Raw genomic sequence first — 25,317 nt, 5'->3', positions numbered from 1 at the left:
GGTCCAGTGTGTAAATTTAGTGATGTCTAACACTGCAGATTGTCTCTTAGCCAAGCTCGACCCAGGATTATGTCCTTCACATACCAGAAAGGACGTTATATTTGTTTATGTAGTAAGCTTTCGCTTCAAACAGCGAAAAATAATCTTTTTATTTTAAAGCGCTTATACACTTAAACAAACATAATTATTGCTATTGTATTCAATTTCTGCTAATGAACCCTTTCAAATCTTTACACACTTGACCTTTAAGACGAAAAACAACAACATACAGAAACCTGTTGCTCACGCTAGTTTACCTGTCTAATAATCACAATATCAACCCGTAGCCGATGTATGGATGATTTTCATTGACCAATAACTGATAATCGCTTGTGTGCATTGTTTACAGTGTGTGTGTGTGTGTGTGTGTGTGTGTCCCTGGCAACATCGGTGTAAAGGAGTCAGTGCGTGATGATGATAATGATGACGATGATGATGATATTGACGATGTACAGAAATGACATTATATTTTAAATTCAAGAATAAAACAATGTCACTTTACTTTGTGTAGTTTCTTTATTGAGTCAAAGTATTTTCCGCCGTCGAGCCATAAATTAAACAACATTAATATAACATCACCAATAAATATGTACTGATCAAAGATCAAAATCACTTAAATAAGATGCAATTTATATTAAGTTAAGACATAAATAAAACACAGCGATACTGATAGTTTTGTTGGAGATGGCAATCAGTATCGGTATCAGACTGATACCGGACAATATCATTGGATCGGATATTGGTCAGATAAATAAATCAGCAAAAGCATTTTTAGCTGAGTCATGTTTGGGCTGTTTCTTCTTTTTTGTTACACATTTGGAGAATGATGTCTTTGAAATGACTCAGCACAAATGTGTTAATAGCTTCATACATTCATGAATGGTATAAAAAGACTAATATCGGTAGATACTCGAGTTTGTGATATCACTAGTTTTGATGCTGGGTTTGTCAGTGCTTTCTCTACTTTGCTGATTACTCTCTTTAAACTTATCTGTAAATCAAATTTTTATTCTTCTTTTGGGTCCAGCTGACCCAGGATCTGCTCAGGATTCGTCTTCACTGTTGGAGTTTGACTACGGGCCGGATGCAGGTGCAGCCCACTGCAATGAGGCGGGACTCCAGCTGGTAGATGTAGCCGTGCCCCGCCTCCTGCGTTCTGACCCGCCGCAGCAACAGGACCTGGTGCATGATGGGTTTGGACTCCAGGCTCAGGTCCTCGAGGCCCTCAGAATCCAGACAGCCCTGCAGCAAACAGCGCGCCTCCGACAGCCGAGGGATCAGAGAGTCGTCTTGGGAGACGCTGAGGACGAAGGAACAGCAAAGTTTATTGAATTGTATCGTTAATTAAAAGGTTGTTTTAGTTTAGATGAAAACAAAAGCACGTGTTCATACCTGTACGTCCATGGGGAGATGGAGGAGTTCTGAAGTGATCGGATGTTTTTAGGAGCCAAAAAGCTGGGGTCAAGTTGCAAGGGGACTGTTTCTATGTGAGCACCGTCAGTGTTCTTGTGTGTCCTCCCCGAGTGTTTGGAATGGCTGCCCGCTTTTGGCATGGCTGCTGCCTCCATCACCATCATCATCATCACCATCATTGTCACAACACAAGTCGCCTGAGGAAAACGTGGGAAAATAAAATCGGGATATTTTTCATCAGAAGATAATGATTAAAAAAAAAATGCCGAAATTATAAATCACTATGGATAAACTTGTTAGTGTATCACATGTGACACACACGACATTTAATCTGCATGCTATGAATATAAAATTGACAGATAGATACACTTTACATTTTATTTAATAAATACATCAAATGTATTATTTATAGTTTCTTAAAAGGTAGAAAACTGAAATTCTCTGCATATGTAGGTGTTTATACATTCAGGTTTTATGAAGGACACACCTTTTGATGGAAATCTGTGTTTTAATGTTAAAGTTTAATATAACTCAGTGTCATTAAATTAATCTGAGTTGAATCCACTTTATTCTCCAAAACTTGACCCGAACCTGGGTCAAGTTTGCCTCAACAAATCCATAATTCAGTGAAAATCATATCTGTTCATTTTTAACATCTCAACAAAAGATGAGATTTATAGCTAATCTAAAAAAATGTTCACGCAAATCTTGAGTAACATCCATATTTGCAACTTTTAAAGCATCAAACCTCAGTTGCACAGATTTGTGTAGAACAATAGAAGTTAAAGGTAATGAAGCTCCTCTTACCTTCACTGTGGAGTTTGTTGTTGAAAACATCATGAATTCTTCTCTCTTTGAACTTCACACGTCGCTCGACTTCTCAGATTCGTTGTTGGTCTGTTTTTTTGCAGTTCTTTGTTTCCTTCGGAGGTTCCTCGGGTTCAGATGGAGGTTCAGGTTTACTCTGTCTTGTTATCTGCTGCTGCTTATAAAGCTGTTGTCTCTCTCACAAGTTCATGTAGATTTAAGCGTTTTATCTGATGAGCACTGATGTCACACTTCCTCCGGTGATGTCACTTCTTTCTTTCCTTCTTTCTTGATCATGCCCAATGGTTGACCCACTTTCACATTGAATTATTCTGCAGCAAAAACTTGCAGCAAGTTTTAAATGGGTCACCTTGTCGTCGCAGAATCTTCACCTTTCGACACCTTCGTGCTTTGTAGGTGTAAAACTCAGTTTCAAACGCCACGAGGCGACTCTCACACTCAACTCTAGTGTGTCACGCATTTAGCAAGTTTCAGCTAAGTCATCAACGGCCGCTTAAAGCAACTCAAAATGTTCCGCCGTTGTTGAAATTATTTCTCTGTGATTTCCAGTGATGCTTCTCCATTTTGGCACTCTAATCTGTTTTAGTAAACCTTTTAGATGGCAAGTATGGGTGTTTCAGTCTCGTAGGTTAAATTATGGAACAGTCAAACAGATGAATTAAAGCAGAGTAAAAAAATGAATTAGTTTAAAAGAATATACAATCTATCTATCTATCTATATATCAGAAGTTGCTGGTTCTAAACCAGCTGTACCTGTACACCTGATATTAAAATGTGTCATTGGTAATTGAGTTACAGCCACAGAGAGTTTAATCCCATGACAGTTGTAGTGTAAAAGCACAGATTGTGATCTGGACATGTTCAAGAATTGGAGACACTTTGGATTGCAAAACACGACTTAATAATAAGTCCTAATTATTACTTATGACTTCTTATTATTCTGCCTCTTCTTTGGTCTTTGTGCCTTTGTGCGGTCGTCTTGCTTTACTAGCACAATGTTGTGGTTGCCTCCGTCTGTTCTGACACGTAACAAATCACTTCCTGTGTGCAGCACGGGAATGTACGACGGAGTATTATGGCCAAATGAGAATAAAGTCATAATATTAAAAAAAGTCGTAATATTACTATTATTAAATAGCAACAGAATACAGATATAATCAGCAGTTGCCTTGCAGTCGACAACTATCAGTCCTTTCCTTCACCACAGAAGAGATTGATTTTCGTCAAGTGTGCGTTTGTGATTCTCTCTTCGAAACAGACTCAGTTTCACATTGTTTCAAGTCCTGATGCTAAAGATAATGTGGTGCTGATGTGCCAACAGATTAAGTTTGTTTTTTTTATTTGTGAACCCCAAACAAAATACAACTTTACAAAATGCTCCACGTTCCTCATCTTGACACAGGTTGCAGCTGATCATCTGAGATTTTGCTTGAATAATAATTATGATTTTATTCTCCTAATATCAGGATTTTATTCTTATAATATTCTGACTTTATTATCCTAATATTATGACTTTATTTTAGGAAGGTTACAACTTTATTCTCAAAACATTACGACTTTATTCTACAAAGATTATGATTTTATTTTCAAAAGATTACAACTTTATTTTCCTAATATTACGACTTTATTTTCCTAATATTACGACTTTATTTTCAATAGATTACGACTTTATTCCTGAAAGATTACGACGTTATTCCTGAAAGATTACGACGTTATTCCTGAAAGATTACGACTTTATTCTCCTAATATCAGGACTTTATTACTGAAAGATTACGACATTACTCCCTAAAATCAGAACATTATTCCTGAAAGATGACGACTTTATTCTCCTAATATTACGACTTTATTCTCGAAAGATTAAAAAATATTTCTTTAGTTTGAAACAAAGAGAGAGTTGTGTGGCGCCACAGTCTTAATCAGCACTGTGTGAACTCATTTGACACAGGTTTGAATTGTGTTTATATTTAAATGACTACTTTTTCATCTGAGAGCGTGGTTTTGAAGAAATATTACACTTTTTCTCTTTGGTATTTAGTGATTTTGTTGCGCTTGTCAGTTCTGCAGGTGAATCAGTGAAAACGCCTCTTTGACATGTCAGAATCTGCATCACGGGCAGCTCTGATGTTGCAACAGGAGAAACTTCTTGACAGTCTGACATAACGGTGTGACAGCATGGTTCCCTCTCTTGACCCCAGACCCCCTGATGACGAGGCGCCCCCTGACTCACCCGGGGGGCGGGTCGTCCCCTGTTTCTTACCTGCCGACTTGTCTCTGTTGTATCAGTCGTGTAGAGCAGGATGTTAGTATGCTGCAAAGTCTGACCTGGTTTTCAGTTGCGGTGTGAGTCAGGCTGGTTTAGATTGCAGCATCATCACTATTGTGTGTGTATATGTGTATTTTGTTGCTTTAGCCCACGCTGTCAGCTCGCCTCTGACCTGGTTTGGTATACGAGTTGATGTTTATCGCTCAACTGATATGACTTTCTGTATCAGTTCACAGACGCTACTTCTTTTGTCGTCCCCTTGTTTCCAAGCCGCTTACAGAAAGCGTATGAAAAGGAAAAGCACTGTCAGTTAATCTACTCAGATCCACAGATTACATTTATCATATTTACATCTGTGTTTCTAGTGCGTGAGTACTTTTCTTGCATAAACCCTGACCTACTCAGGACCAGTAGACCACATGGAGACCAGCCTTATCCTAATGAGGCAGAATCACATTTCTGCAGAACCAGTTGAGTTTTTGGGCTAAGATTTATATCATGGTTAGTTTAAGATGAGGGTTAGGCATAAACTCGTTATGGTTAAGATCAGGGATAATGTTTTGTTTAGGCCGTGCAAAAGAATGGATGTGATTTCATTCATTTATTTTCTTGCTGTGAGGCACCGATGCTAGCCACTAAACCACCATGAAGCCTTTACCTTACTTTAGTAAAAGAAATGTGTGTGAGATAAATGTAAGTCCAACATCATTTAAATTGCTTTCACTCATACTCAGTTTCTTTATCGTAAATAAACATTGTTCATCACACACACCATAAAACTGGATGTGTATATGTGTGTGTTTCACTCATATGTAAATAATGTCATGTGCTTGTTTAAGTTGCAATGAGCCTAACCATTCATAGTCCAAATCAGTTGCTATACAAATAAAGTTGATGTTATTTGAGTAAATCCATAATGTAACTTCAGTGTATATGTGGTGTGCGGTCACCATTGTTACTGTGACTGTATATGAAGTCTATAATTTAAAGTTTGACTCGCCTTTTGCAGTCAGCTGGGATTCGCATGTGGAGGATGAAGCAGTCGACAACGGATGGATGGATGGATCGCTGCTCGTTGTCCTCACAGACACCTTAAAATATGAATAGAATACATTTAGTTTCAATAAAAGGAGGCACAACAGTGATGATATGCAGTTGAAGCAGGTCTGTGCATTATCTACGGAGCCCCGGACATGACATGGTAAAAAAATAAAATAAATTGTGCCCACGAAATAGCGCACATTATACCTACTTCGAGGGCACAATTTATTTATTGTTTTTACCATGTCATGTCCGGGGCTTCGTAATTATCTGTGTGTGTGTACATGTTAAAAAACTATGACTTAATTTGTTAATGTTTTGAAGATAACGCTTGGATTTCAAAGTAAACGTGTTTTTGTTGTCTAATGTTACATTTAAGCTTTGTTCTAATCTTCTATTACACAGAGAAATTTACATACTGGTGGTAATCTTTGGTAATCCCTGAACCACAGTGATGCCGGTGACTTACAGTACGTCCCCACCCACCTGCAGCTCAGTGGAGGCCACTCACTGAGGTTTTCTGTTTTCACCATCACCTTTGAAAATCAGTCCCTCCACAGTGAGGTCTGTTTGATGAGGGAGGTTTTCAACTTTCTAAGACTGAAACCCGGTGACTGGAATCAGCACACAACTGAAAGTAGTAGGTGTGTGTGTGTAAAAGAGAGAAATGACATTGGAAGTTGTCTCTCATCCAACTGTAAATTGATGAGATAAAAGAAACGTGTTTCACGATCAAAATTAAATTGTGCGTCTTATGTTGCCTAATACATAACATTTTAATAGTTAAGGATTTTTTTATTTTAAGTTTCAAATTCTGATTATCATATCTTAGATGTTTTAAGACCCACACAAGGTTATAACATTGTCAAGATTGTTGATAATGGGAAAAAAATGTACAGATTATTGTACATGAGTTGCTGCTGCGGTGTCACTTTTGTCACAGCCGCATCAGATAATAACACTTTATCACAGAGTTGATCTGAATTGTGAGAGTGGTGTTTAAAATCATGTCTGTTGAGCCCTCACACTACAGTATAATTTGGCCACATAATCTGTTTAAATCTGAAGGCACCCTAGATTGTTGAAAGGGATTGTTGTCAAATCTGGCTTTACTTAATTTGATCGGACTAGTGTCAGTGACAGTTGGTATCGTCTAATCCAGTGTTTCTAAAACTTTTTCAGACCAAGGACCACCTAACTCAAAACTTCAACTAAAATGAACTAGTTGATTTGATATTCGAGACAACACATATACTGTATGTCACAGGCAGTTTGAGAAACACTGAAATTAAAACACTGACATTTAAAATTTTAAAACATGATAAAACATGATTTCAAATGGGAGCTTTGCTGCAGGTGATGTCCACAAATTTCGGATTTTCAGAATGTCAACAAAATCAATTTTCATATCCAGTCCATCTTGATATATTTCAAAAATTTGCTAGTGAAAAAAAAGTTACACCCAGGTCTAAATGTTGTGTGTTCTCTGGTGCCATCTGCAGGGCAAAACACATATGACTTGTTGCAGTAACAGTATGAAGAGCATGGGTGTCTCTAATGCTTACGAGAGACTCAACAGCATTTCCCGCTCTGTTGGCGACTGACGGTAACCAGATTAAAATCTGGTGATTAATCAGCATTGTCCCTATTCCCTCTTGTTTCCTCTGTCAGTTAAAGCAGGTCAGAGAAAGATGCTGACGGCTTTGTTCAGACTTCAGTCGACCACATCACAGACAAACCGCAGGTCACTGTGATGTCACAGCACATGAACCTCTTTGAGAACCATGTATGGCAACAGGAAACTCAACACAGACACAAGCTACTGTTTGTATGATACTTTGATTTAGTTCAAAAATGATGTTTCATAGAGCAAATCACTTGTGTTGTGAATAAATATGTTTCAGCCTGAAACTATTACATTTATTATTTTTATTTAGTTTTTACACTTTTGTTAAATGTAACTGAATTAGTCTCTGTAAAAAAAAAACCTGTTAATCACAGATTCTGTAACGACCACAAGGGAGCAGCAAAGCTGAGAATTTGTTTGCAATGATAGAAAGCATTTTTCCAAAGGTTTACAAATGAACGTACTGTTGCAGTAAAAACCAAAGTGTAAATATAAGTTTGCCAAACTGAAACTTGAACTTGAATTCTGTAAAAAAAAACTTTGAAATGATATAATTAATTTAACTACAATTTAAATTAGAAAATAGAGTTTAGTAATTAATAAAAATAAATTCGGAAGCTGGACATTTGTGATGATCAAGGATATTCAAATAACCTCAAAATGATAAAACTGAATACATAAAACAATACATTTAGTTAAATTGGGGAAAAAGGGGAAAAAACATATAAAATAAAATATGTTTATTTTATGATGTAATGATATAATCACATATTATGTCATTGCTTCTGCTTTAGTTTCATAATAAACCTCTTATTTTATTTTGAAATGTTATTATTACTGCTCCACACTAGTATCATCTTTTTTCTACAAAAAAACAATATAGAACATATTATGAATGAAAAACATTCACATCTTAATTAAATGTAAACACATGTATGTGTTTACATGTACATTGCATGTAAACACTCACATACACACACAATGAAAAAGAGAAGAGAAAAAAGTGGTGTCTTGTGATGTGTGTTTCTGTGGTAATGTGTCGTAAATGTGTCTTTGAATGCAGCGTTACTTGTCCAGTCTGTGTCCAGGAAACTTAATTGGAGCTGCACAGTGAAGGAAACAGCAGCAGCTGTGATTGACAGCGACTGCACACCTGGACAGGTAACCAGTCCATTATAGGGCTAACACACAAACAACCACTCTCTCACATTTAAATCTACGGTCAATCACTTAATCTAGTTTGAGTGAGTTTGGACTGTGGGAGGAATAATTACCATGTGATCGTGATCTGCTTGGTATATTTTTAGTATTAGCTTTTTGCTTTCAACCAAAGTGCTGCTCACTATGTGTAGCGTGAAAACAGAACAAAAGTGATTCTCTTGTGGAGCTGAACTGGCATTGTGTGAACTCATTTGGATAGTTTGGATGTAACAGACGTTTGTTTATATTCAAATGTTACATACTTCAGCTTTTTTAAAAAAAGGATATTTGGCACTCATTCATGCATGAAGTTATTCTGTAAATACTGAATAATTTTGATCATAATTATAGTCACAGTACAGTTTCAATAGCAAAGTAAAATGTAAAGTAAATCCTGAGCAAATGCAGCAAGTGAACAATAAAGCTGAACACCAATTGTTAGATTGATTTAAATTACATATCAGTTGTATATTCTGAAGTAAAATTTACTTAATTAACAAAAAAACATGTTCTGCCTGTTTATAAAATAGATAATATATAACGCGTGATTTGGTGGGTGGCCGAAGATTCTTAGAATTTAAAATGGGCTGTAATCTTCTGAGGCTTGGGAAAGTGCTGACTGATTAAAACATCAAATCTACTCCAATACATTTAGAGAGACAGGGAATTTAGAGAGGTTAACATTTAGAACGCAGACTTAGCATCTCTAGAAATAAAAAGCTATGTGTGGGAAACAGTCTTGTGCCCTGAGTCTTTTCTTTTTTCAGCAGATGTTATCAGACAATATACAGATTTGACTCCCCTGAATCTGTAGTGAAATACAATAGATGGACATGAAAGATAACAGGAATCTCCCCCTGTAGTCCCTCCCTTAAGTTATCACCTCTGAAGTACATGATTAGATCTCACAAATGAACATAAATTGACTGATTTGAGAGTCACGCACACACACAGGAGCCAGACAGGTCCACGCTGACAACATGAAGCTGAGACACCATGTCGGCAAACTGCTGGTGAGTATCGTCTTCTCCATCAAAGCTCAATTTGGCCGTCTAAGAAAAAGCCTCACCTGATATAATCTGTCAGTTTAAGACGTCGACATGTTGAGAATATCTGTGCTGCTTTGTCTCGTTATTTGAAAGAAACTGAATTTGTGTCACTCTTCACCGTCTGCACCAAAGTCCAGAGCGAAAGGAATTGTTGGTCCACTGCTGCTTCCACGATGACGTTCAAAATGTGTTACTTAGACGAAAACCTTCTTTCAGATTTACCTAAGTGACACAAACTAAAGCCCTAATTTCCACCAAGCGGTACAGTTTGGTTCATTTTGGGTTTTATCCATTTATATCAGACACATGAGGGTCAAGGGGGGCGCTGGTGCCAATCCCAGCTGACGTAGGGGAACGAAAGGCGGGTTACACCCTGGGCCACACAGAGACAAACAACCATCCACTCTCACACTCAATTTGTGTCCAATTTGAGAAGGTTACCAAAGTAACCATTTTGTACCGTCCACGTTTTTGGAAACCTTCCATTGTTAGATCAAGCATGGCAGTCAGACTGCAGTTTGCAGGGTGTGTCGTTCCAAGCTGCCCCGTGGAGTACTGAACTGCAATGCTCCGCTTTGTGGAAACAAGACTTTACTGAGACAAGCAGTGGACCGACAACTCCTGTGTTCTGTGAGTTTTTTGTCAATGGACTTAACCTGACATACATTTTATTTGGTGAGCGTTTATGTTTAGCGGCTTAAATCGTTTTTTTCCTGTTGCTATGTTTTCACTGCGCTCACATCCACCTGACCCTGACTGCTGAGTCCCCTTTATATAAACTATGCCTTTATTATATCCCAAGTTCTTCTTTAATGACTCAGTAGCTCAGTGGCAGTGGTAGAGCTAATCGTCTTTCAACTTGAAGTTTGTGGGTTCGATTCTGGCTCAGCTCGTCCACATGCCCATGCGTCATTGGGCAAGACACTAAACCCTATGTTGATCCTGAATGGGTGTGCTCATAAAGACTAGAAACGTGCTATAGAAATACAAGCCATTTATCATTTAATTAATGAAATTGTGAAATCAGAAACAAATCAGAGGCTGCTTAAAAAAAGTGATTTTTCATGTTTGGATTTAAAGGATACATTTTAAGCAAACTTTGATTATACACAGTGACTGTACTCTGGTTCTGATGTCACATATTTTTTAAACTCACCTCCACTTTGGCGTCATCAAGGTGAGTTTATCATCCATCCTTTCCTGTCTCCAGGTGTGTTGCAGTGTATTGTGGGTAGTTGTGTCCTCCACCTCCTCTAATGAAACAGCCTGCTGTTCTCCCCCTGAATGTGACTCCATGTTGGCGTTCTCCTCAAACATCTCCCCCGTATCTGAAGGAGGGGGGGACATTCGCCGCAGGTCTCTGTGTACGTGGAAATGGAGGTCAGATAATAAACACACACACAAAAAGCCAGCAGCTCTGATGTTTTGACTGCTCTGGTCCTCCGTACCTGTGGAGGGCGCAAACACCTGAACAACACTCACGTTTTCACTGTGAATTGACAGTAGTGTTTTTTGTTGTCCGTTCAGGTCGTCCACGGTGAAGAACCGGATCCCATCCACACTGTGGGAGGCCGAGTGCAGCAGCAGCTTGTGCTCCGGTCCAAACAAGCCCAGCTTGAACTCACTTCCCATCTACCAGAGCGTCCTGGTCCTGCATCGACAGCAGGGCGGCAGCTGCTACACCGCATCGTTCCAGTCTGTGTCTGTGGGCTGTACCTGTGTCTGGGCCCAAACCAGCCAGAACTGAACCAAAACAGTAATTAATATCTGCTGATGGAACATGGTTGTGTTAAATTAAAAAAAAAAGAAGTGATTTTATACAAGTTTGACTGTTATTTTAATAAAGTTTTAAATGATAAATACTAGCATAGCTCAGAAAATGTGTGTATTTGTTTCCTCTTTTCTGGCATGAACACTGACCCTATGATGAAGTCCAGTCCTCATGACAGTCTACAACAGTCCCTGGTGGTCTAGTGGTTAGGATTCGGCGCTCTCACCGCCGCGGCCCGGGTTCGATTCCCGGTCAGGGAAGCTGATTTTGAGCAAGACATCCAATTGATACCCAGGTGCAGAAAAGTCCTGAGCCCGGCTTGTGTTCACTGTGGGTAATAAGGATCAGTCAAAAGCTGAGGACAAATTCACTATCAGTAAATGGCGTGTGTGTGGAAATCACTAATTCCAATGAGGCAGAACTTCATTTCTGTGGAACAGATTAAATTTAGTTATGATATTTGAACTGTGGTCAAGTTTGGGTTCAGGTATTAACTGGTTATTGTTAAAATTTGGGATAACGCTTTATGTAGGCTGTCCAAATGAATGGAAGTCAATACAGTGTCCTAAGAAGAATAGCTGCACTGTATGTGTGTGTGGAGTCCCATGACATCTGCAATCCTCAGCAGTAAAAAACACTCATTCAGACTAAAAAACAGCCTTGATTAGCTGGAAACAAAAGTATGTGTGTGTGTGTGTGTGTCAGGTTGCATGTGACAGTGACCGAGGTCTGCTGCAGGACTGCGCCACATACAAGTCACTGACGGGACAAAACTACGACGGACACAACAGCGTCCACCACAGCACAGAAAATAGACTGGATTATAATATCATCCGTCTCCTGCAGTGTTGAGAGTCTGTGCTCACATCCTCGAGCTGAGAGAACATTCAGGTAAGTTTGTTGGTTGCAGTGACCTGCTGCATTTCTGAATCTTTCCATTTTTTTTTTTCAATGGAACCCCCACAATCCAGTTCGAATTGGCACCAGCTGATGCTGGATGGAAATATTTAGTGATTCATAAGCTTTGGCAGCCCATAGCCTAGTGCAGAGGTCTTAGACACGTGGGGCACATGCCGCACCCAATCCATTTTTATATAATACTCAGGTTATTATATTATTGTCATCAGAACTTCCATTGCTGCAATAGTTTGGAGCTTTTTAATCTTAATTTCTATCTTTATTGCTGTCTTTCTTGTGTCCCCTGTGTAACCCACCACACACCTGTCTAGTAACCCACACACCTGAAACTTCTCCCATCATGCCGCGGGTGACGTGCGCCCCTCCCTCACTATGCCTTAGCCTCCTCCGTCTGCTGAAGCACCTCCTTCCCTCACTCCCCCCGACGGTCCGGGATGCGGACGTCCCCCCTCTCTACCGGAAGCGGTTCGTCCTGTCCGGGTATCGCCCTGTCGGCCTCTCGAGGCGCTGTTACATCCTCAGTCTCTTCCAGATCCACAACGAGACACTGAATGTGTGGAGCCACCTGCTGGCCGCTGTCTGCATGTCCATGAGGTTCCTGGTGTTCGTCGTTCTACAGGGAGGGGTACTGGTGCAGTCCTGTACAGGTTGCTTAACCTCCTGCAGTTTGACTGCCACGTGTCTGACCTCTTTGACCTCTGACCTCTCAGGGGATCCTGGGTTTTCGGCTGCAGGGTCCTGAAGGTCAGGGCTTCTCTGTGGACGTATCCTCGCTGCCTCTGGTCCTCTACGTAATCTCTGCCATCACATACCTGAGCTGTAGGTGAGTCAGCAAAGAATCTCCATGTTTCAGTGTTTAAAGGAGTTAACCTAAGTGTAGTTTGTAGAACTGCAGGCTCATAGTGATGCACTGCACGTGAACATCGTGCAGTCAGTCACTTTCCTGTTTGGCCCCATGGGCTTTGCTTGATAACACCTTCTTTTGCTTTTTATGGTTTTGTGGGATTTCTGAGTCTGTGTTGATATTAGCAGACTCTGCTGCTACACAAACTACAGCTCATTCACTACTTCCCATTACTATAATACCTCCTGAATGTGGGCAGGGTTGTCATATAGCATGGCTGCACGAAACTGCCATGGCGTTGTTTTTTATACGACACAAACAAACAAACTAGTGACGAGCGTGTACTGAATCATTAGAATCAGTTAATTCAAAAGATGAATTCAGTACTTCCTGAGCACAGGCTCCGCCTTACACAGTCACTGAACTGAAATAAGGTCGCCAGCTTTCAGCACGTGAACGTCACATCACGGTCATGACTCTTCCAGTGCCGACACTCTTGCTTGGAAACTTACCAGAGCAGGTACTAAAGAAGAACTAGGTACCAGGTACTATCACTAATGGTAAAGCAAAAAAAAAAACCCGAGTAGAATCGAGCTGTGCAGAGTCGAGTCATGCTGCAACTGTGTAGTGGAAAAGTGCCATTGGTTGCTTGTTGCAGCGCTGCAGCTCACCTCCTGCAGGCCCATTCAGAGATGGAACATTACTCACTCTACTTCCTGGACTATGCGTGCATGGCTGTCTACCAGTACAGCTGTGCCATGGCTCTGTATCTGTACACCTCAGACGATGTTTGGAAGCAAAGCATGCTAGCACAGGTCTGTGAACGCGCCACCTTACATCCATCCTCAGTCTCAAACACACTGCATTCCGACGTACTGATGATGTGGGTATTTGCAGATCTTCCCCCCAGCCTCTGCCCTCCTCTCCTGGCTCTCCTGCGCCACCTGCTGCTACGCAACGCTTGCTACGCATTTCTGCCGTCCACTGCACAGGAAGCTCTGCCAGGTGGTCCCATTGGGTGTGGCCTTCATGGTGGTCTTCAACCCTGTTGCCCACCGCCTCATCTCCTACAGCTGGAAGAGCAACTCTGCATTGCCTCTGCACTTCCTGCAGGTTAGAGATGGGATTCCCAGTTGGACCCTTTGGTTCCGTTAATGTTTGAGAGCCGCTCAAAAGAACTCTTATCCTCTCCTTTGTTAAGCACACACATCCATTGTGAACCTTGTGTAAGCAGTGGACACAGGGCAATAATGTCGTATAACAATAGTCCACAACCACAACCTTCACACTCATTGTTCTCTTAGTACCGTAAAGAGCCACATGTTTTGCATGAGTAAACGCTCGACATAAAATGAAAATCAAACAGTTTCACAAAACATTCAACTTTTCATTCTACTTGTTTAAATTTAAAACAGCTGGTTCAAAAGCCAAGTTCCGAATAATTTTACTAACTTTCCTCTCTCCGCTAGATGGTGCTGTTTCTTCCGTCAGCCATCTTCTTCTCCTTCCCCGTACCTGAGCTCTTTTACCCCGGCCACTGCGACATTGTCGCTCACAGCCACCAGATCTTCCACGTCATGTTGTCTTTCAGCATGTTCATCCAACAGGAGGCGCTGTTCAAGAACTTCCTGTGGCGGCGGCCGGCACTGATCAGGGAGTTTGGAGAGGAGCACCTCCTGCTGGTCTGTGCCTCCTTCCTCTGCCTGATGCTTTGCTGTGTGATGACGGCACTCGCCATGAGGTGGCGAGCTAAGGCGCAGCTGCAGAAAGAGCAAAGATGGAAGTAGAGGAACATGAGACTCCATGTACACAAACAGAATATAGTTACAAAAAGACACTTGTGAATGTCTCATCTTGTCCAAAGGTCATCATAATGTCCTAATGAAACATTAACTTTTTTCCAATGTATGTAAAAAGTGATGGTTCTGTTAAGTCTAAAATGACAGGATCTGTACTGTAATAGAAGTGGATATTTAACAGGACAACGGTAAGGCAAACATATTGATTTTATTTTAATTACAAATATGTTTGCATAAAATATGTTCAGTGGAATAGAGTGAGCAATAAAGAAAGTCATAAAGAAATCACATGACTTCCAAGACACCCAAGCTTTCCACTACAGAAGGGAGAAAACATTATTGTGTGTGGACCACTGAGGAACATCACCAAACGTCACCTTTTTAATGACATTGTCTCTCCTTTGGCGATGGTAAAACATCACCTGATTGGAGAGTTTGTGCCTCCTACTGCTAATCTCCATTAACCAGATCCTATTAATCCGAAAAAGTTAAACTTTTCCTAAAAAGTTCTGTGAATCCTCAGTCAACAACATAAAAAAAACAACTGTAGTTAAACTTGAATGTCCAGCTAGAGAAGAGCACTCAGGTGTAACGTCACTGATTCAACACATAAACCAAACGAGCACCATCAACTACACCAAGACTGCCAAAAACTCTCCACATCACTTGGAATTTGATTAAATACTTAAAAGACCGCGTATGTCCCTCATCCACCAGTGTGGTCCTCATTGTACCTCACATTTTATAGATAGAATCTTGTTTAAAACCTTTGTCATTTTAGCTTCTCATTTGGTGTATATTTATGGGGAGTTTTGTGCTTTAAGTATTTATAAACTCAAAATGCAGAACCAAGTGCCACATGTACATACAGTATATACTGTATATATTCATCTTCATCTTGTAAAACTAAATGTTGCATATAGGAAACCTCAGAATAGCAGCAGATTACAAGATATTCATGACGTCTACAGACGGGGTTCCGTTTTTTGCCGTATTTGTCTGTCTGTGAGCGCCATAACTCAAAAGGTAATGGATGGAATTTGATGACATTCAGTGGTGATGTATACCTGTGCTTTCTCTAGTTATTAATACATTTGACAGCTATTTTTCTTTACTTATTGATTAATTTTGTATATAAAATATCAGAAAAGAGTTCTTGAAATGTATCTAACAGTACTGTACAGTCAAGGAAAAAAAAAAAAACCCAAACATAGTTGTTGTTATCTCTCTTTCCCAGTTCTCTACACACCTCGCTCTACCAGTCAAGCAGTAATCGTCAGTTGCAGGGTTTGGGTGGAGCCACAGATAAAGTTTTACAGTCATTATTACTGTTGCCAGTGTGGGACACTAAATGTTATTTTATAGAAAAATGGAGGATGGGGTCAGTTTTCTATAATCTAACACACAAGGAAAAGTCCCAGGGTTGATTCTCTACAGAGCTAGGATTGGCAGGAATGTTTTAGTTGATCATGCTGTTTTATACCATAGAAATGTTTCATAAAGTTCAAAGTCCTTTATAAATGGCACCACAAAATATAAAATCAAGCAGTAAAGCAATTTTAGATAACACACACAGGGTCACAGTGCAAAGCTAGCAGTGAGGCTAATGAGCACAAAATGTGTTATATGCCTCACATATTTAGGCCTGTTTTTAATTTAAGTCGTACAGTTTGTCTTTGTAATTTAAGCTCACGATAGCAAGCGACAGTAGTCATACAACAATATCAATTTAAATACACTGTTAGCGCAACACATTTCACAAACAAACAGACTCACCAGTTTGAAGTGAACATTCTATACACTTCTCCTGCCCTTTGCCATGTTTAGAAGACAGAAACAAACTAACTCTAAAAGTAAAACCAAATTTATAACAGAGCATTAATTTTTCAAATCTTTTCAAACTCAGAAATTAAACCACTTCTAAAACAAAACCTCTTACACTGCTGTTAGCAAGCAACCTAGCCAGTTAGCAAGTGAGTATGCTAGGTTTCATAAGGTAGCAAGTGAGCTATGTGTATATATATATATACACATAAATACATATAAACACATATATACACACATATGTATAGCTCACTTGCTCACTATATATGATATATGAGCCTGTGCAAAATACACCATCACAAAATAAGTTGTGTTGTGTTGTTTATTGATCTGTTTTCTACACATTATCTTTGAACAATGTTCATAAGCTTGTAAACAATTGTGATTGATGCAACATAAATCAAAAATGTGCTTTATTCACTTCACACATACGTTTTGAAATATTGACACAATGTTGCGAAATCAGGCAAATATAAAGGGGTTGTGTTTACTCGCACACCTTTTCTACAGGAAGTGCAAATACAACAAAATTAAGTGGAGAAAAATAAGACTTTTTTATTGACTCTACAGGTTTAAACAAAGAGTGTGTATTGTGTTTTTTAACAGTATATGAGTGTACTTGGATATGTTACCCCTGTAGGATATTTACTGGCGTAAACAAAGCCCTTTTTAGGAAAATGGTCGTCAAGTGGACCAAAACCTGATCCTAATAGGGCAGGATTTAATTTTTAAGAAACTGAATTTTACAGTTAAATTTTAATCATGGTTAACTGAAGGTTATAGGATTATAATAGATTAGAAAGTTAGAAATAATACTTTTTTTCGGCTGCCCCAATTCAGACATTGCAGTGTCCTAAAGAGAATAGCTGTGCAAACGTGTGTGTGTGTGTGTGTGTGTGTGTGTCTGTGTGTCTGTGGGTGTCTTTAAACAGCTCAAACAGCAGAGCAACTCAGTATTTGTTCAGTCTGTCAATGAGTACACAGCAGGACCAACTCCCTAGATGTGAAACTGAACTCACAGCTGTCTCCACACAGGTACGTAACAGCAACAAACTCATTATTTTCTATTTTAACTATGTACGACATTAATCAATATCTAATATCAGTTTATCTTCCATTCATGTAAAAATGTAAACTTTGAGATCTTTCATTTAATTCTAATTTTCAGTTTTGAATATCGCATAATAATCACTGAGTTCAAGTTAATAGAAGCGGTAACTGTACTACAAACACAGTGTACTGTACTGTACTGTTCATACACGCGTGTATCTGGAGATTACTGGAACATTACAATATATACAATTCTACTGGAAATATGTTTGAACAGTTAATTGCTTAAATAGATTTTTATTAGATATAGATTTATAGTTGAGATATCATAACATTTGTGGTATGACTCATATCTCATGAAAGGGAACACAATATACTAACAATAGCAGTGGTGAATAGTCATTATCATTGTTATTAATGTTTTTAATCAAATGTAGCAGTTCAGTATAAGTCCATACAGTATATGTGTAAAATAAGTATTTAAGCAGTTTCAAATGTTTATCATGTGATTTAAATGACATTATTATAATAGTAAATTATAATAATAATACAAAATATTATTTATAACATTTTTATTTTCCTTTTTAAAAATGTTTCAACGGTCAGGGAAAATGTGTGAACTGAAACTATGTTGTGATGAAGTGACTTCCTGTGTGCAGGACAAATATAACTACTTACTTTCACTTAGCAATATCTAATTTTAATGTTTGGATTTTCACCCATTAGCTGTCGATGTCAGCATGTTTTTTTTCCATTACAAACAAAAACAGATCCTTCCACATGTCCTTACATTGTTATTAAGTAATACATTCACCTGAGGGCAGAGGTGCGACTTACTGAAGACATCAAAGGCGGAGACACTTAGGGACGTTGTTTTTCATTGAGTTCACCATTTCCAGGGGCAACACTCTACTTTGTCTGTTTGGTCTGTATCTGTAAGCTATAAAAAGACACATATGAGGAAAAGTGTTCCTTTACAGGGAGAGATGTGTATACAAATGGAGCAGTTTGTTATAACATTGCTGTTTGACTGACAGGTCTCGGTCACGATGGTTGCAGTGCTGCTTCAAGACTCATTAAGTGGGAACTGAAACAACGAGGTAAGAATGCAAATCACTCTCTAACAAACGGGAAGTGACATTAAAGGTCACGTGTCACCAAGTTTGATTCAGATATTTCTTATTTCACTGAACTTTGTCCCTTCAATTTAGTTTAGTATATGGGGCCGGGCAATAAATCAACAATATATCTTTCGTCTGTGTCAAATAGGTTCAGTATACACTGCTCAACTAGAATTTAAGGAATCAATGGAACACTTAAATCACACATCTAAATCTTTACTGACATAAAGTGAATCATTATTGTAATAGTCAAAATGATGTAACATCCACCAACCAAACCAAAAATCACCAACCCAATTTAATAAAACATATGATGATATACACTGTGCAATAGCACACATTTACCATGAACGTTTTGCCTCTGAATTGTGAAATGTTGCTGTGTTTACCCAGTGTGTTAAGGAGGGTGAATACACTGCTTGGATCCAAGTGCACGAGACAGGAGGCACGATGAAAGGCTCAAGTGTATTTATTGTTTTCTCTTGAAGGACAAAACAAGAAGGAGATAGAAGGAGAAAGGAGAAAAGGAGAAAATAAACGTGACTATACTTAGCAATAGAGCTACTAAACAAAAGGCGACACAGGCTTGGACTCGAACGTGTTCTCTTGGCAGCATAAACAACGCACTGGCACGTGACAGAGGAACTGGGGACACTATATGGGGGAGAGGGAATCAAGGGCAGGTGCGAGTGATTACTTAAGGATCACCAGGTGAAGTGCATGAGGGAATTAGGGGAGATGTGTCAAGAGAAACAACGCGACAGGAAGACACGGACGTTTACCAAAATAAAAGGGGAAGTGAAAATCAAACCCAACACCAAAAGTGACATGAACTTAACATGACTTCAAACATAAACTAAGTATGCAGTATGTTAAGTTCAACTGCAGGAGGAGGTGCACGTTGAACTTTAGCCTCCTGGAATCATTAGGCATGATCAAGGGTTCCATTATCAACGACAGCCTTTCAGCATAACGTAAATCCAGTGATCTGACAGTGATCTCGACTCCTGCACCTCCTGTAGACTTCCGTTTCAAGACTTAGACAAACACGGCCCATGATGAGACTTTGTGTGATCACAGGGCAATTAAGAGAGCGATGGCGCTCCTCTTTGATGTTCAGCTAAGCTGCTTCACGTGGAAGGTCGTTATACCATAACTGTACAGTGGACAGTACACAGGAGTCAAAACACAGGTGCATGTCAGGCAAGAGGCACAAATAATGACAAAAGTGGAAGATCCTATACAAAGTCAAAAAAAATATTATATTGGTAAGGGAGTGAAGATAAACAGTGAAAAGACAGGTAATCTACAGGTAACATACAAGGAAGAAACACTACAAACCAAAGGTAAACAGGATGCACGAGGAAATAAACTAGAAAATTAAACTAGAACGAACATTGATCACCTGAAGTTAAAAATAAAATGAATCAAAACAGAAAGTACAATTAACTGAAAATCAAGTGATCAAGTGATTCTTCTTCTTCTTCTCATCGTCAGTTTGAATTTCTTAACTGAAATTAGCCTCTAGCTCAGGGGTCGGGAACCTTTTTGACTCAGAGAGCCATGAAAGCAAAATATTTGCAAATTTATTTCAGTGAGAGCCATATAATATATTTTAAGACTGAATTTAACTAAATGTGAGTATAATAAACCTCTGAATTTATTCTTTTAAATAATGTCGTTATAATACTCTTCGCGCAGTGTGTCACCAGCAGCATATCTTGCGATCACACTGAACTGCGACAAATGACTTACGTCTGTTGACTCATCCAAAGCCAGGGAATAGAACGGTGCTGCATTTATGTCATTCACTTGCGTTTCCTCCACTTCCAAAATCGATGGATGGATTAAAACAAGTGATAATATTTTATGTTTTATCTGAAAAGCCGAAATCTGCGAGCCAGATGCAATCATCAAAAGAGCCACACCTGGCTCCCGAGCCATAGGTTCCCTACCCCTGCTCTAGCTCATTTCCATTCACTGTCTGATGTTTGTGTTTGAGGGCTTTTTTTTAAAAATGATTATAATTGAAACAGGTTGAACATCCTCAGCAGGATCCACATCTGAAAACAGCAGCTGCACAAGCTGCAGTTCCACACATCTCACAATGTCATGAAAGCATTAAAGACATGCACTATAACTGTATGGCACTAAATAACACAGAGAACGTTAAGTGTAAAGTGAAACGAGCTTATGTGGAAGCATTTGAAGTGTTTTCCCACTGTTTTTAAGCAACTGTCTTTGTTTTTATTTGACTTTTTGGCCGAGGTAATGATCTATTTATGAGAAAATGAACTGACTTGAAGAATATCACTTGAATTATAACATCAGTAAAAAGTTTTGTGGTTTTTTTTTGGTCTCAATCACTAGTTTCAAGGCATTTTCAATACATAATAGTAGTTAAATTATGGTCTCATTTACGCTCAAATAGATGGAAATGCACGTGTAAGTGGCACTAGGGTGCATAAACATGAGAGTGAAAAGGATAACTTACTAGTTGCAACCGGCATGATTACAAGTTTGTCCTGGAGTATGTCATGAATATAAATCTTTAAACATAAAAACTATTCATTAAAAAAATCAGTTAAATGATACGGAGAAAAAAAAGCACACTCTCTGTCTAACTTGTATTTGTTTATGGGGTGGATTTCCCGGAGGAACTGACACATCGCTGCGTCAAGCAAACAAAGTCAATGTGGTGTCTCTGTGCACATGTGTCTTAGGAGATTTGGCCACACCAACAGTCATTATACGTTCCTCAATATACAGTACATTCCAGAAGTTGACCAGTCACTGACTCACTGTACCTGCTCTCACAAAAACACGCTTGATGTGTGATTTCTTTCTCTCAGGGTTCTCGCTCAGTGATCATGGCTGCAGTTGGAGCAGGGGTCAGCGGACTCGCTGGAGTCAGCGGGGTTGCTGGGTCGTGGTTGCTGTCATCAGGAGTCATCATGTCAATCATCCTCCTCCTCCTGCTCTCTGTCCTCCTCACTGCTCTCTGCAGCGACTGCAACAGGTCACCAGATTCTCATTTGTGGGCTTTTGTTTGCGTCAACAACAAAACAAACCAAACAAAATCTATAGTGATTTCTGAACCATAATCTATTTGTTTTCCTCTCTGGTTTTTTTTTATAGACGCTCATCATTTGATCTGCAAGATGCTAATGTGGGAAAAAACCCTTCCACACTCATCAGTGTGGTAAGTGACCCTTAACCTCTCGGATGGAGGAACTCACTTAAATTTAGGCCTTTGACCAGAGGTGGAAAGAGTACTGAAATATTCTACTCAAGTAAAAGGACCACTATTTTTGATAAGATTTTACTTAAGTACAAGTAAAAGTATTTACTAGAAGTTAAAGTAAAAGTTACTTTAATTACAAGGTTTCTTGTGTCAAAGAGGACACAAATGTAACATTGTTTTTAATAAAAGGCAAACCTTTAAAAATTGCTGACAAAATAAAAGATGTAAACACAAACTAAAACATACTAAGTAAATAATAATGAAGTGAAATTACATATTAAAAAACAATTATTTTAAAAAGTACAAGTACACAAAAAGCTAATGCAAGTTCAAGCATGTAATTCATTACTTTCCACCTCTGCCTTTGACTTATGAATGAATAAATGAATGAATGATACGTGTTGTGTTTATTCAAAGGTGAAACTGGAGGAAACTGTAGTGGCGAGAGAGAATCCAATGATTGGTGAGATCCAAAATGATGAAAAGGGTAAGTGGGTGTCTTCCGTTCACCTCCTGCCCTCATTATTGGGTTTTCAGACTGAAAAGTATAAGAATAAATCAAAGAAAATGTCTAATTTGAGTTTAAAGTGTTGTTAAGCAGAAAGAAAAATAATGAATGGACTTGTGTTGGGTCTCTGTCTGCAGATTTTGTTCCAACGGAGGAGAACCCAGTTGAGCTCACTCCCTGGAGGAGCCACCTGAGGGCACCACAGCACACCCAAGGTCTGCCTGTGCATGTTGAACTCACATGGTTCCACAGTTATTACATTAGACTAATCAGAATCCTACTTTAGAGCAGTCCTTCCCTGGATTGGGACTCACAGATGGGTCGCTGGAGAGTGCAAATGTCAGATTTCTTTTGCCCCAAACCTTTTAAAAGGTTGAAAACTTTAAATATATGTATATAGTAATGACATCTAGTGGTGAAACTGAAGAATGCAACAAATGGAGGACTCCTCCTCTCACTCGCCCCTCCCTTTCCCAAGCAAACTACAGTGACTTTCACCAGAACAAACTAATGTAAACACACTTTCACAACTTTCTCTGTTTCCTCATTTCTTCTTATTTAGTTCATACTTCAGATTCATGTGGGCTTAAGATTGTATCAAACTAATGTCAATGTAGGCTAACTGTAGAAACGTGGCAGCGCAAGACGGACGAGGCCTCCATAAAGCAGGCTTCTTCTAAGGCTGCCAAAACCCAAACATTACCGGACCATCACACTTTTAAAAGACTCATATCTGCTGTATTACACCTCGCAAAGGGTGGCTGGTTTTTACCTTTTAAAAAATGTTAGGAAATGGGAGTTAAAAAATAGTCCAAAATTAGCTCTTGCCACAAGTTGCATCAGAAATTTGGGTGACAATGGTTTGTCCATAAAAGGGTTTATGAAACACTTCCTTTAAAGATGATGACAAGAACAGAATAAGGAAATAATGAAAGCCAGAAAATACCTCACTCTTTTGCTTGTGTGTGTGTGTGTTCAGGTGTTTGGCCCAATGGCAGTGCAGCAGTGATGGAGAGGACTCCTGCTCACTCTAATACCACCGGTGGTGCGTCATGTTTGAGATTTAATTTCTTTCAATTGCTTTTAGCCACTGGAGATGAAACCTCATTCTGTGTGTGTGTGTTTATGTGTTTAGAGTCAAGTACTGAGGAGGAAACACCGGTTCCATACATGGCGTGGAGGAGCCACCTGGGGCCACGATGGCAACAAGGTCACTAATTATCTGTTTGTGGAAATAAACATTAATAATTTCAGTCTTCTTTTTTTTTTATTATGGAAAAAAGCTCTCCTGTGTCAGTGCGTGATGGGGTGCTTACCCACTTTAAACGTGCCTGTGTCTCCCTGTGCACAGATCACATCTACCAAACCATTGATGAGCCGAGTCAGACCAACGCACTGACACCAACAACCAACAATCACGAGCCGGAGCGGAATGGCAGCGAGAGCATCACTCAGTTTGAGGCAGCAACAGCGGAGGATGATATCAGTGACAGTAAACCTGTTTATGCTCAAATCAGCAGGAAGGAGAGAAAGTCCACGCCCCCCGCCCATGCGCCTGAGGTGCTACAGGTGAAGGAAGTGGCAGGGGAGGAGCTTTCACCACCACTGCCCCACAGGGAGATGGAGATAGACGGATGATGGACGAAAGACAAAGGATGAACTGTGAAAGACTCAAGGAAGGTGGAGAACGAAGGGAAAAACACAAGGACGAGAAGATGAGAGGTGAAAGGATTCAACGCGGAAGACAAAATATGCGAGACAAATGGGCAAAAGATGGACAACAAACTGAGAAAGGATGATGAAAGAGATTAAAGACAAACAATGAGCGGAAAAGGGATGAAACTGGAAAAAAGGAAGACGGATGAAGATCCATCGCTGATCTGCCATCTTAAATTCAGAATAAGAAAGCAGCTGAGATGACTGCTGACGTTTCCTCCACAAGTTTCCCATAATGCAATCAAACGTGCAGCTGGTTTACACCTCCTTTTGAAATGAGGAAAAATATTCACTGCAAAGCATACATTATAGGCACATACAGAATCCAGGGTGGCTGTGAGGGGATGGGTTGTGTGGACAGTTTCAAGGGGCCCAGCACTGAAAGGAGGCCATGAGCAAGCATTATTATGATTATTATTATTATTACCATTATTTGTTATCCTGATTAATTGTTTATCCATTTTATCAGTCAGCAGTTTTTACCTTGTGCAGTCAGTTCGTACTTACCCAATGCCAAATTTTCAGGTGCTCATTGTGAAGGAATAACATCTAAAATATGTGGAGTGAAAACATATTGCTACACATGCCCACATGGAGATAAAAGAGAAAGAGAAAGAACATAAATACTTTAAATGACATCAAAAACAACAACAAACATCCAAAGCCTCTGTAAATTAATAAATAAAAAAGGTATTTTTCATAATGCTTCTGCACAGTGGTTTCACGGGCTCAGGGTGATCTGAATGTGTAAAAATGGTGGAATATGCTGCTTTACAGTGTTGTTATGTAACAAAGTACAAATTAAAGCTGCAAATAACGATTATTTTCACAATCGATTCATCTGTTGATTATTTTCTCTGATAAATCGATTGATCGCTTGGTCCATAAAATATCAGAAAACCTAAAAAAAATGTTAATAAATAAATGAAGAAAATTCTCACATTTAAGAAGCTTCAACAATCAGAAATCTTGCTCTAATCATGAAAAACACTTAAAACCGATTAATCAATTATTTGTTTCAGCTCTAGTACAAATACTTTGTTACTGTAAGTACAACATTCA

The 25,317-nt window shown here is 39.2% G+C and overlaps 4 protein-coding genes, 1 long non-coding RNA gene and 1 other non-coding gene across 7 annotated transcripts; 4 read left to right on the top strand and 2 right to left on the bottom strand.

The window, feature by feature from the left end:
* Nucleotides 1-861: 861 nt before the first annotated feature.
* il17a/f1 (interleukin 17a/f1) lies at nucleotides 862-3,712 on the bottom strand. The gene is made up of 3 exons (XM_044029569.1): nucleotides 2,260-3,712; nucleotides 1,432-1,649; nucleotides 862-1,339 (listed from the first exon to the last, which is right to left on the bottom strand). The coding sequence occupies exons 1-3, from the start codon at nucleotides 2,290-2,292 to the stop codon at nucleotides 1,096-1,098; spliced, it is 495 nt and encodes a 164-aa protein (XP_043885504.1). The 5' UTR covers nucleotides 2,293-3,712; the 3' UTR covers nucleotides 862-1,095.
* A 5,667-nt stretch (nucleotides 3,713-9,379) lies between these two features.
* il17a/f2 (interleukin 17a/f2) lies at nucleotides 9,380-11,207 on the top strand. The gene is made up of 3 exons (XM_044030824.1): nucleotides 9,380-9,424; nucleotides 10,671-10,840; nucleotides 10,988-11,207. The coding sequence occupies exons 1-3, from the start codon at nucleotides 9,392-9,394 to the stop codon at nucleotides 11,205-11,207; spliced, it is 423 nt and encodes a 140-aa protein (XP_043886759.1). The 5' UTR covers nucleotides 9,380-9,391.
* A 212-nt stretch (nucleotides 11,208-11,419) lies between these two features.
* trnae-cuc lies at nucleotides 11,420-11,491 on the top strand. Its single transcript has one exon. It is a non-coding gene; the product is annotated as a tRNA-Glu (tRNA).
* LOC122771972 lies at nucleotides 11,444-19,483 on the bottom strand. Of its 2 annotated transcripts, none has more exons than XR_006360721.1 (3): nucleotides 18,481-19,483; nucleotides 14,446-14,753; nucleotides 11,444-11,559 (listed from the first exon to the last, which is right to left on the bottom strand). It is a non-coding gene; the product is annotated as an uncharacterized LOC122771972 (long non-coding RNA). The 2 variants fall into 2 exon arrangements; XR_006360720.1 differs by having other exon boundaries at nucleotides 18,504-19,483.
* LOC122771964 (membrane progestin receptor beta-like) lies at nucleotides 12,490-15,077 on the top strand. The gene is made up of 5 exons (XM_044029564.1): nucleotides 12,490-12,774; nucleotides 12,860-12,972; nucleotides 13,652-13,808; nucleotides 13,891-14,106; nucleotides 14,463-15,077. Exons 1-5 carry the CDS (start codon nucleotides 12,490-12,492, stop codon nucleotides 14,778-14,780), a joined length of 1,089 nt encoding a protein of 362 aa, XP_043885499.1. The 3' UTR covers nucleotides 14,781-15,077.
* LOC122771966 lies at nucleotides 17,563-25,087 on the top strand. The gene is made up of 9 exons (XM_044029566.1): nucleotides 17,563-17,651; nucleotides 18,704-18,766; nucleotides 21,640-21,806; nucleotides 21,926-21,989; nucleotides 22,449-22,518; nucleotides 22,677-22,754; nucleotides 23,519-23,584; nucleotides 23,675-23,749; nucleotides 23,891-25,087. Exons 3-9 carry the CDS (start codon nucleotides 21,658-21,660, stop codon nucleotides 24,175-24,177), a joined length of 789 nt encoding a protein of 262 aa, XP_043885501.1. The 5' UTR covers nucleotides 17,563-17,651; nucleotides 18,704-18,766; nucleotides 21,640-21,657; the 3' UTR covers nucleotides 24,178-25,087.
* Nucleotides 25,088-25,317: the final 230 nt, after the last annotated feature.

This window comes from Solea senegalensis, linkage group LG7, assembly GCF_019176455.1.
Source record: "Solea senegalensis isolate Sse05_10M linkage group LG7, IFAPA_SoseM_1, whole genome shotgun sequence".
In the NCBI taxonomy this organism is placed as follows: Eukaryota; Metazoa; Chordata; class Actinopteri; order Pleuronectiformes; family Soleidae; genus Solea; species Solea senegalensis.
The sequence above is the reverse complement of the archived record's forward strand: the minus strand, read 5'-3'. Positions and strand labels throughout refer to the sequence as shown.